A 12,958-nucleotide genomic window follows, 5' to 3' on the forward strand; every position below is an offset into this window, starting at 1 on the left:
GAGAGATCACTGTTTTTCTCTTTTTAATAAGGAGTTGACCATTTTTGATCACCTTATGATTGAACTTTTTTCAACCATGCTGTTTTCTTCACAGTTCATTAATAGATTGTCAAAAGGACTTGCTGATGAAACATAACATATAGAGCACAGGTTGCAAACGGGGCTGAAGAACCACATCCGGCCTGAGCCATTTCTCTTGGTGTTGAGTGTATATTTCAAGCCTTAATTGAGTTAGTTTCCAACATCTTTACCAAAATTGAGATATTACACATAAAAGCATGGATTTTTATCTTCTCTTAAAAAGCAGAAGACGTGGCAGCAGCTCTCAGCCCACATTCCCAAGCAGTGACAGTAGGGAAGTAGAGCTGCCCCTCCAGACTCACCCACAGGACCCTCCACTTGGCAACACTACCCACCAAGCCCACTTTATTCCTGTTGGTTTCCTGCATGGCCAAGAGGAATCTGAATTTACAACCCCTGTGGTAAAAAGTGTAGGAGAGGAAAGAGTTGGAGATGTATTAATAAGATTTCACTGAACAGAATGATCTTTATACCAGAAAAGCAAAGTCAGGACAACTAAAGACACACAGACCTTCCACAAAGATAGCCCCCTATGGGCATATGCACTAAATATACATACATGCAGGATTGACCAACCTTCCCCACCTATTCAACTAGATTCCCATGTTCCCAGCACAGACTCTGGGTAGATTATGGATTGGTGCAATGACTGGAAGAGGGTGCTACTGATGTTCAGTGGACAGGAGCTAGGGGTGCTGGGTATAGTGAATGCATATTACAGTCCTATGCAAGGATGAACCATCATTTATCCCATACAATTCTATATCTAGCTGGACATTCACATAAGTTAAAAATCTATCTGTCGGCTGGGCGCAGTAGTCCACGCCTATAATTCTAGCACTCTGGGAGGCCGAGGCAGGAGGATCACTTGAGCTCAGGTGGTCAAGGCTGCAGTGAGCCAAGATGGCATCACTGTACTCCAGCCTGGGAGTATCTGTAATTACCTGAACCTAGCACCTCACTCCATTTTACATATCAACAGAAATCACAGCTTCCCATGGTTTTATTAATACTATTAATAAATTTTCCAAAAGTACAAGTACTACTTAAGAAAGAAAAGAGTGTAGTTTGTATTATTTATAACATGATCGAGAGCTGCTGATTATTTTGGAAAAAGATATAATCATAATCCCAAAAGGCACAACAATCCAGAATACCATAATCCCAAATGTTAAAATCCCCAAAGGTCAAAAAAGACCAAAATCCCCAAAATACAAAAATTTTAAAATTCTTTAAAAGAGACTGATATTTTTAAAAGGGGATTTGAGAAACATGTGAAAATACAACAGAACACTTCACAGGCCATTTTATATAATAAAATGGGGAATAGTAATATATATATTTTTGCAAGCATAAACACTCAAGTACACTAACAGTAGTCACAGGGAGTATAAGCAGATTAACCACAAATAAATAGATAAAAAGGGAAATGTAAAATCGCATATCACTATGGTTGGTGATTGTATGCACCAAGCTCATACTGCAGTCATCTGAAATACCATGACCAGCAACCTGAGTCTTTTGACGAGATCGATCAAAACCATGGAGGGTCACCACCGGATATGCAGTTGCCCAAATCGCTGAGAGCTCAAGTAGTTTTATCTTTCACAAACACAAACATCTCTTCATTCATCGAGGAAGAACATCTCTTCATTTACAGGGGAAGTTCCCATGTTTTTACATATTCACAATGTCAACGTTGTGACGACGCACTTTCATTAAGTTAAACTTGCAGAAGAATGCATAAAATGAATCAGAACTCTCTAATATTAGTCTCCACACGATTTAAATCTCCAATATTGAAAATGATGCGAAGATGAAATACATAGCATAGTGAATTGTAAAAAATAATGCTGACAGGGCTGAGCGCAGCTGCTCACACCTATACTCCCACCACTTTGGGAGGCTGAGGCAGTGGATCACTTGAAGTCGGGAGTTCGAGACCAGCCTGGCCAATATGGTGAAACGCTATCTCGACTAAAACTACAAAAAAATTAGCCAGGTGTGGTGGTGCATGCCTGTAATTCCATCTACTCGGGAGGGTAAGGCAGGAAAATCACTTGAGCCTGGGAGGCGGAGGTTGCAGTGAGCCAAGATTGCACCACTGCACTCCACCCTGGGCAACAGAGTGAGATTCTGCCTTAAAAATAATAATAATAATAAAATAATAATAATAATAATAATAATGCTGACAATTTAAAATACTGAAAAAAACTTTTAAAATCTGACATAAGAAAAAGTGTACTGCAGTAATAGATTATGGGCATTTAAGAGCTGGCCTAACATGCAGCTATCCTATGACTGAGATTTTTGGGATTTTACACTTTAGGGATTTAGGCTTTTGGAATTGAATTTTTAGGGATTTCAACATTTGAGATGACGGCACTTGAGATTATGTCTTCTGTGATTATGATTGAAGCCCTTTTGGAAAACCACATCCTAGATAACATGCTTTTCACATTGCCAATACCATATACCTGCACCAGTCACAGTCTACAGCTGCCCCACTCATGGGGTTTATACAAAGAGGTGCCAGCACTTACTTCCTTATGTCTTCTAGAGTAGTCATTCCTTAGCATTGACTTAAGAGTATTCAATTTATTATATAATTTATTACTTTCCTTTTATTTCTCCTTTATAATTTTTTAATTGGTATCTATTATTTATGAATTTTATTCCATGTTCATAAAGCCATATAATATTTGCTCTAAAGAAGGTACAGTGGTTTTGTTGGAACTGAGGATGTCTGATATAATCATCATTATTAAAATAATGATGCAATTCCACAAGTCTTCAAAGCAATCACTAGCCTCCAAGTCTATGAGTTCATGTTTCTTCTTCTTCTACTCTCTAAATCCCACAGGTGCCCCCAATTGAGGCCTACTCAGCACTTCCTTCTTCCACCAGGAAGCCCTCCCTGACCACTGTATCACACCCTCTTATCCAGCAAAGACAGATTTGGCACCCTTCCTATGTGCTCCCACAGCTTTGTGTGGTTTGTCCTGTAATACACTACTTATCACTGCCTCTTTATTCTTTGATATCCAGCTCCCACAGGGTGAAGACTGTCATAGTTCTATCTCTGGGGCCTAGCACACTGCTCATGTATTATTCAATAAATATTTCTGAGCACCTACTATGTGCCAGACACTATTACAGAAGCTGGGATACAGCAGTGAGCAAGAGAGAGAATGTCATGGTAGAGCTGTCATTCTAATAAGCAACAGGTGATAATTAACGAAGCTACTAAATATAATTGCAGACCCTGACCAGTACTGAGAAAGATATAAACAGGGTGCTATGATGGAGAAAAACAAGCAAGACATCTCTTAGATAAGAGGGGAAGACTTTGTTAAGATGACACTTCAGCTGAGACACAAAGGCTCAAAGGTCCTAGCTCAAGAAGAGCCAGGAAAATAATGTTCTCAACAGGATAAACTGAGGGTGCAAAGCTCGTGTGACAGTGGAGAGTCTGAGGTGCTCAAAAAATAAAATAAAATAAAGCTCATATGGCCAGAATGTAGTTAAGAAGCCTCTGTGGGGACAGCAGGGTCCAGGCATGTACCATCTTGTAGATGACGACAGCCTGGATTATACTTTAGGTTCAATGGGAATGACCTTACGTGTCTCATGCTTACGTATCCTCATGCTGGACTGTAAGCTCCCTGAGGTGAGGAGCCTGGGTTTTTCATCACATCCCGTCTGAAACAACACACACTGAATGTAGGAATCCCTTCACGTGACCCTCACCTTACCAAATGCAGCTAGCTGTGACTTTGCCATATGCTAGTCAAAAATGGAGTAAGGTGAGAGGCAGAACCTCTTGAGCTGCTCAGGGCTCACAGATGCTCTAGGTCTTCAACTGTCATCACTGAGCCCCAGGAAAGATCACTGTGTATTCTGTGAAATATTTGATTGAGTGCCTGGTAAGTGCCCAACCTTGTTGTAGACACAAAGGCTACTGCAACAAGTAACAGTGACACAGACCTGGGCCCTCACGAAGCTTACATGCCAGGGGAGGGAGACAGCCAGTAACCAAAATACATTAGAAAGATGATGTTACATGATGGGGAGAAAATGAAGTAGGTCAGGGAACAGGAAATGGGGTACAATTTCGATATTAGTACACTGGCTTATATGTCATGTCTCCTTCTAAACATCTCAGAGAACTTCCTGATTAGCCTCAGAATGCAGGGCACTAAAAGAACTAAGTCATTATTTTACATAAGATGAAACAGGATCAGAGAGGCTCAAAAACTTCCTATGGTCACACAGCACATCAGCAATGGAATGAGCACATCTTTAAAATGCCTGATAACAGGATAGATGCAATGCTAACGGCCAAAACTTATTAAGTATTTATTATGTGCCAGGCACTGTTCATGTGCCTTTTATGTCTCATTTTCTGTAATCCTCACAATGACCTCCTGAGGTGGGTACTACCATCTTCATTTTACAGATAACATAACAGAATTGGAAAATAGCACATAACGTGCCCTAGAGCACCGGTTACTGAGTGGTGGAGCCAGGATTCCATTCCAGGAAGTTTGCTTCCAGTGCCTGTGCTCATAACCACTTCTCCATCCAAAGCTACCCGTGCAAAGAGAGTGGCTGAGAAAAGACCTCTCCAGATATCCCAAGATGACTAGGATCTATCCCTCTCTAGGGTCAGCTCCCTTCTACCCCTTCACGAAAAAACATAAGAAAGCCAGCAGCTAGAGTTGGAGGGTTGCATAAGCAGTCTCCCACCATTACACCCAGACACCACCAAGGCAGCCACTCACTACTGCCCCATTGACAGCCCCATTGCAATACGTACGTGCAGTTTGTTGAGCAGTACTGCATCTGTTGTGCTGTTGGCCCCAGGCTTAGCAGCTTTCCAGAACTGCTTCTGGGCAGAGTAGCGGTTCATGGGACATAGCTTAAAGAGGCAGTCTAGAAGTAAAGCAAACAAACAGAAATTGCTATTGAGGGTGTATAGACACTCAGCCTAGGAAAAAAAGGCTTTCCACTTAAAAAATTACATAAAATTACATCATACATAGATATAAAATGAGGGTACAAAGCTCTCTGACAAATCTCTTTTTAAATTTAATTGCCACCACCACTGTGTGAGGGTACAGACGAGGAAACCGAGGCTTAGAGAAAGTGAGTCACTTGTCTGTTCTACAGAGCTAGTTGGTGGCAGAGCTGTCCAAATTCAGTGTTTTGGTTTCTTTGTTTGTTTTGCTTGTTTGTTTTTGTTTTTAAGACACAATCTCCCTTTGTCGCCCACACTGGGTGCAGTGGCATGACCTCGGCTCACTTCAGCCTCTGCCTCCTAGGTTCCAGTGATTCTCCTGCTTCAGCCTACTGAGTAGCTGGGACTATAGGCACGTGCCACCAAGCCTGGCTAAGTTTTTATATTTTAGTAGAGATGGGGTTTTGCCATGTTGTTAATGCTACCCCACAGTTATCTCCTTTCCTTTACAATGAAAAAATAAATACAAGGACAAATAGTCCTTGCTGTATACAACAATGCATACAAGCATTTTTTAATACAAATCCAACTCTCTTCAGTACTATTCAGTTTAGAAAAAAATATTACAGGCCCGGCGTGGTGGCTCATGCCTGTAATCCTAGCACTTTGGGAGGCTGAGGCAGATGGATCACTTGAGGACAGGAGTTCAAAACCAGCCTGGTCAACATGGTGAAACTCCATCTCTACTAAAAAAATACAAAAAATTAGCCAGGTGTGGTGGTATGCGCCTGTAATCCGAGCTACTCTGGTGGCTGATGCACAAGAATCACTTGAAACTGGGAAGCAGAGGTTGCAGTGAGCCAAGATCACACCACTGCACTCCAGCCTAGGCGGCAGAACAAGACTCTGTCTCAAAAATAAATAAATAAATAAATAAGATGCTTATTTGGAGGGCTCTCCTAGAGCAGTGGTCTCTTGAGTATTGTGTGCAAGATGACCCTCTATGGTACAGAAAGAAAATCTATAAACTGGCATTTAGATAGTCTGTGCCCTTGTCCCCTCACTCTCAGTGCACTGTGATGTGCTTCCATTTAGCATGTCTCGGCTTATACAACTTTATACATTGTCTTATGTGGTATAACCAACATTCACAGAATGGACAAGTGGCTTCAAAAGATTTCTGCAGAAAAATCAAAACGTCAAAGACAATAGTAATGCAACCTAGCAAACCAAAAAAGGCGGAACCAAGCCTTCCCTCAGAGCTCTTGTAAAGTAAAAAGAATGATGATCTAATCAGATCTGGAAAAAGTCAGACATTAAAAATCATAAATAGAACCACTTAAAATATTGTTTTTAATGATGAAAATTACCCTAAAGCATCTGTGTTTTAAGGCGTTAATGATAATATGAAACCATCATAAATAACAGAATACATTATTGTTTAATCTTAATCTGAGTTATTTCCTTCTACTTTCCACTTGTTTTATAATGCCTACAATATATTACTACAATAATACGTGTTTGTAACTTTTAAAAACACACACATATACACACACACACACACACACACAGTGTAGGGTATAGCCACCAATTTTTTTTTTAAGAGATGGGGACTTGCTATGTTGCCCAGGCTGGAGTGCAATGGCTATTCACAGACAATCATAGCACACTGTAGCCTGGAACTCCTGGGCTCAAGCCATCCTCCTGCCTCAGCTTCTCAAGTAGATAGGATTTGGGCTTCACCAGATTTTTCTGACAGGGATATGTCATCAATAAACCGTAACTACTCTAGGAAACCAATATTTAAAATTGACACTCCCCATGAAAAGTTTACATTTTGACATACTGAGTTTTCAAACAGTAAATATCTGTAGAGTAAAATTAATGAACTTGGAGTGGATACTGATATTCAGAAAAATGACACCCTGAGACTAGGTCTGGATAAGCATTTAAGGAAATTATTAACTGTACACGTATTCTTACCTATTCATTAAAACCGATTCCCTTAAAGTACCTTGAACCAGTAAATATCTAGTTATTGTCCTAGTCCAATAAGTATCTCAAAGTAAGAACAATGGATTTGCTGTCAAGCATATAAACACTAGGTCTTTCCTCTAATTCAGATCACTCTTTCTTCTAGTCAGGATCAATAATTAACTGTTACTATGTACTACACACACAAATATCTGAGATTGTTCACAAAAAAAAAATAGGAATACTTAATTGTAGAAGTAATAGGTACTTATCCTGTTTCTGTAATTTCCTTCATCACTAAATATTTCTACCTAGTCACAGGCAGTTATAAGGCAAATATGGGACCATGATAGCTATCTTTATCAAGAATATAATCCATCTACTGAAAGTAATTTTTATTGCATATGAAAGATACTAGGACTTTGCAGAACAAAAGATACAGCAGGAGACCAGTTTAAAAGACCAGCCTGCTCTCCCCACCTCTTAGGAAAGGCACAGGTCATGGTCATTTGCTATACTAGTGGCAATTTAATGACATTATTTCCAGAGATGCAGTTTTCCTACCAGCTTAATATTAGTATATATGAATTATCCGTTCACTCCATGAATAACCATATACAACCAGGAGACAATAGTTCACCTTAAATATCCCATCTTTGACACAGGACTGAACATTACTCCAAAGCATCTATGTGTTTCAAGGTGTTAATGATCATATAAAACTATAATAAATAACAGAATACTGCATTATAGTTTAATCTTTTTTTCTTTCTTGAGATGGAGTCTCGCTCTGTCACCCAGACTGGAGTGCAGTGGTACGATCTCCACTCACTGTAACATCCACCTCCCAGGTTCAAGTAATTCTTCTGCCTTAGCCTCCCAAGGTGGCCGGAATTACAGGTGCCTGCCATCATGCCCGGCTAATTTTTGTATTTTTAGTAGAGACAGGGTTTCACCATGTTGGCCAGGGTGGTCTCGAACTCCTGACCTCAAGTGATCCACCCACCTTGACCTCCCAAAGTGCTGGGATTACAGGTATGAGCCACTTCACCTGGTCTTATTATTTAATCTTAATCTTATTCATTAACTTCTACTTTCCTCTAATTCAGGAACCTGGGTTGGGCAAGAATGGCGTCCTTAATGACCACATGACTTTTTTAAATATTCAAAATATTTAAGTCACTGGCATTAACGTTTGACACATGACTTACTTCATGGACCAAACGGGGTTAACAATGTCAGTTTTCACCAGTAGTAAGTTACAGAGAGTAAAATGACCTATCCTTTTCTCTCCAACATGCTTCATATGATGACACTAAATGGTATGCATTCCAAAAAAAACTGATTTAGGAAGATGTGGGGGACAATCAGGGTGGATTCATGATGCCAAAGGATAACAGACAGTGGAAAGTATTTTACAACTCTTCACAGTACCACCAAGTCAAGCACCTCGCCTAACAAAGGGGCTACATCACAAGCTCTAAACTTCGGATAACTTTACATTCCCCTAAGATGAGAGGGTGTATTTAAATAACGTCCATCCAACCAAAGCCTTGCTCTAACTTCCACACCAACTATTTTCCTTGGGTAAAACAGAGCATTGCATTGCATTAAGTGTATTTACAACCAACTGTCTGTGTAAATATAAGAGATGCTAACATACTAGTAACAGAATCAAATTAGCCTTGCTGATTTTGCCCTGCCTTCCCAGTTGCTTAGCAACTGATTCAAAGTGAAAATTAAATTAAGCAATTCAAATGTAATGTTAGAAAAACCTTCCAAAATTTTGCAATTTGTAGGTTCCATATTGCCCTTTGCTATTTGGATGGCATAGCAGAGCAAAATTAAACTTCCACTGGGTCCTAATACTCTGCTAAGTATTGAAATGTACAAATACAGGAAAACCAGAAGAATATATGTAATATTTATTTGGGGGAAAGAGAGCACATGTGTGTACATATGTGTGTGTATGCACGCGCACACACACACACACACACACACACACACACACTATGGTTTGAACTCACCCCAAAGAAATGCCACAAAGAATGTCTTATGTGACAAGTGTTATTTTAGGCCTTTGAGGAATAAACTAAACTAGCTTTCAAAAAATTACGGTGGAATATTCCAAAGTTTGAGCATATGCCACACTGAGTTAGCAAAGGAGAATGCAGTTGAACAAAGGGGTTGGAGTAGGCATTAAGGGGCTGGGTGGGCTAGAAGCCAGACAGAACCGGCAACAGGTGAGCTTCCATTGTATCAAGGGCATGCTGGAGCCTGGATGGAGGGAGAATGCTCAACTGCTTTATAGATGAGTTTGACTATGAATCAGGACTTGTGGTGCACACATAAGAGAAGATGGGAGCAAGGGGAGCCACAGGTGTGCTTCCAGCACTCCGGGATGGGACAGAAGCAAAGCGAGAAAGCAAAAAAGTCAGCCAACCTTCAGAGGTATCCACGCCAGTGACCAAGTAAAAGAATAAAGGTTGCCAGAACAGCAGAAACCCCATGGTGTCCATGCCTTCCTCCCCACTGCTAGAACTTTCAACTCAAGAGTGTAAGGTCTCTGAAGGCAGAGACTTCTGTTTTGTATGCTATGGTAGCCCAGGGTCTAAAGACTGAGTAGGAGCACAACAATGGTGTTGAATTAATGATTTAAATGTGCTACAATCCCTAGTGCTCCAGAAACAACTGCAGATATGTCCACTGAAGTCACTTTCAGCTCTAAGCTTCCCAGTGTTCATTCTTGGATTCAATTACTATGTATTAAAATGTTAGGCCGGGCGTGGTGACTCATGCCTGTAATCCCAGCACTTTGGGAGGCCGAGGCGGGCAGATCACAAGGTCAAGAGATTGAGACCTTCCTGGCCAACATGGTGAAACCCCATCTCTACTAAAAATACAAAAATTAGCTGGGCATGGTGGCATGCGCCTGTAGTCCCAGCTACTCGGGAGGCTGAGGCAGGAGAATTGCTTGAACCCAGGAGGCGGAGGTTGCAGTGAGCCGAGATCCCACCACTGCACTCCAGCCTGGGTGACAGAGCGAGACTCCATCTCAAAATTTTAACAAATAAAAAAGTCTACTGTGTGCTGGTGCAAGATTGGATGCTGAAAATGCAGCAGGGATCCAGTTGCACAAATCTGTTAATACAATACCAGTGACAGAGACAAACTGGTCAAATATCCATGTTGAATTATAGCAAGCTAGAAGTATTATGGAGGCAAGATTTATCTATGGACGCACTAGGGCTGAGGTAAGGAGGCAACACTTCCTACAGGGTCATCAGGAAAGGCATTTCTAGGACTATGGCATCTGAACTTGGAGTTGCAGGATGAGAAGGGAGGAGCCAGCCTTCATAAAACTTGTGCAAAGCCTCTCAGGCAGAAGGAATAGCAAGTGCAAAAGCCCTGAGCTGGAAGAAAACTGACAGACTAAGTGGAAAAGCAGGGCTGGTAGCAAGCAGTAGGCAAAGGCTGGAGCTGTGGAAGATGAGGCTGGAGAGGCAAGCAGACGCTGCACCGTGCAGGGCAGTGCAGGCCATGGGAAGGCATCGAGTCATCCTAAACACAGTGTGAAACCATACAAAGGCTTTAGCAAAGGAAGAACCTGGTGTGGCTGATGCTTCTAAGGGAGCTTTCATCCTGGTGATTGATACGGTTTGGATCTCTGTCCCCACCAAATCTCATGTTGAATTGTAATCCCCAGTTTGGAGGTGGGGCCTGGTGGGAAGTGACTGGATCATGGGGGTGGATTTCTCATGAATGGTTTAGCACCACCTCTTTGGTGCTGTGCTCATGATACTGAGTGAGCACTCCAAGATCTGGTTATTTAAAAGTGTGTGGCACCTCCCACCTCGATGTCTTGCTCTTGCTTTTGCCATGTGATGTGCCTGCTCCCCCTTCGCCTTCTGCCATAATTGTAAGTTTCCTGAGGTCTGCCTAGGAGCCAAGCAAATGCCAGCATCATGCTTCCTGTACAGCTTGTGAAACTGTAAGCCAATTAAACCTCTTGTATATGTTGTATTTCTCTGTAGCAGTGCGACAACATTACACTAATACAGTGATGCCTACCAAGAAAGGGAAGAATGACGGGTGGGGTTGCGGGGAGAGGAATGGACACCGAGAATTGTAATTTTGGCTCTGCTTAGTTTGAGATGCCTACAAAACATCCAAGCTGAAATGCTGAGGAGTGAGTAGGCTGCCCATCAACTAGTAAGTTGAAAATAAAGAACAGTCAGTTATTTAAAGGTGTCAGAGGGTAGGAGGTGCCAGAAAAAGAGAAGGATGGGGAGCTGGAGAGGAGGAAAGTTGAGGAAGTCAGTAGCACAAATCCACTGTAGCTATACATCTGGAGTGAGGGAGATCCCAATCTTCCTATTCAAATCCAAAAAATAATTTAATTCAGGCTGACAAAAGCTTGAACTTGATTCAAAGTTTCGTAGAGCACAATAAGGCCCTTTCTACTCTCTTTACTGTTCACCACCACCAAAAAAAGAAAAGAAAAAAAAAACCCACAAAGAAAATTAAAAGCAAAAAACCCAACTCCATATTCTATAAAACCCAAATCAATCTTCTCAAGTTGCAATAAATGAAGATGGAAAGAGGATGGAGGGATGGAGCTTGACAGATGAAGTAAAGTGAGGCCCCTCTTCCTGTACAGAGGTACCACGAAAAAGCAAGCAATTAGCACTGCAGAACCCTGGAAAGGCTTAGGAACTGGGGGCTCCAGGCATCAAGGGTGACAGGAGTGAGATGAGAACCAGTAGTGGAGGATTGGATGAAAACACAGAGGAAGAGCAGTCAGACCCCTGTGTCCACCTACCCCATAAAGTCCAGAAATCTGTTTCTTCTCAAACCCTGCAGGAGACTAAATCTTGGGAGAAAATGGACCATTGAGGCTCTGCAGCTGCATGTGCCATGTACAATGAAGGCACATAACACTGAGGAATAGAAATAGAAATAAAGTGACTAAGTAAAAATCCACACCTGGGATGGCGAGATGCACAGGCTCCACCCCAGCCAGGCTCCTCTCCGGCAGGTGTCTGGAACATCGTCTTCTAACTATAGCTCAAGGCCCAAATCTGGTCCACTGCAGACCATTTTTGTATGACTCACAAACTCAGAATGGTTTTTACCTTTTCAAATAGTTAGGAAAAAAGTCAACTATAACATCCTCAAAGACTGGAGATAATAACCATAAAGTGAAAAAGCACATAACTTTAAAATGCAACCAAATAAAAACTCTGAGAAACTTAAAATGCAATGATAAAAAATGTTTTAATGTACTGCAGAAAGTAGGAACAAAAAACAAAGAGAAATGGAAGGGGCAGAGGAAAAAGAGAGAAGACAGAAGGAGAGGGGAGAGGGGAGAGGAGGGGAGGGGAGAGGAGGGGAGGGGAGGGCAGAGAAGGGGAGGGGAGGGCAGAGAAGAGCTGGGGAGGACAGAGGAGAGCAGGGGAGGGCAGAGGAGAGCAGGGGAGGGCAGAGGAGAGCAGGGGAGGGCAGAGGAGGGCAGAGGAGAGCAGGGGAGGGCAGAGGAGAGCAGGGGAGGGCAGGGGAGCGGAAGGGGAGAGAAAGGGTGGAAGAGAGAAAGGGCAGAGGAAGGGGATGGAAGTGAGGAAGTGGCAGAAGGGGAGGGAAGGAGAGAGGGAGGAGTGAGGAGAGAGTTGGGTAAGGAAAGAAGAAAGGAGAAAAGGAAGGAAGGGGGGAAAAGAGGGGAGAAGGAATGGGGAAAAGGGGAAGGGGCAGGAAACGGAGGGAAAGTTGGGGAAGGGGAAGGAAGGGGAGAGGGAGGAGTGAGGAGAGAGGTAGGTAAGGAAAGAAGAAAGGAGAAAAGGAAAGGAAGGAAAGCGGGGGAAAAGAAAGAATAAGAAGGGAAAGTGATTAACAGAGAAATCCATAGGTCCAATACAAGAGAAAATTCAGAAAAAGAAACTGAAGGTA

General features: G+C 42.1%; 1 protein-coding gene across 11 annotated transcripts in view; it reads right to left on the reverse strand.

Moving 5' to 3' along the window:
* The window catches only part of ITPR1 (inositol 1,4,5-trisphosphate receptor type 1), a 352,224-nt gene that overhangs the window by 215,420 nt on the left and 123,846 nt on the right, over nucleotides 1-12,958 (reverse strand). For all 11 annotated transcript variants that reach the window (XM_007985074.3, XM_007985072.3, XM_007985068.3 and 8 more), the window contains exon 5: nucleotides 4,901-5,016. In XM_007985074.3, coding sequence (XP_007983265.1) covers nucleotides 4,901-5,016 — 116 coding nt within the window. The remainder of the gene's footprint in view (nucleotides 1-4,900; nucleotides 5,017-12,958) is intronic.

This window comes from Chlorocebus sabaeus, chromosome 22 (genome assembly GCF_047675955.1).
Source record: "Chlorocebus sabaeus isolate Y175 chromosome 22, mChlSab1.0.hap1, whole genome shotgun sequence".
NCBI lineage: Eukaryota > Metazoa > Chordata > Mammalia > Primates > Cercopithecidae > Chlorocebus > Chlorocebus sabaeus.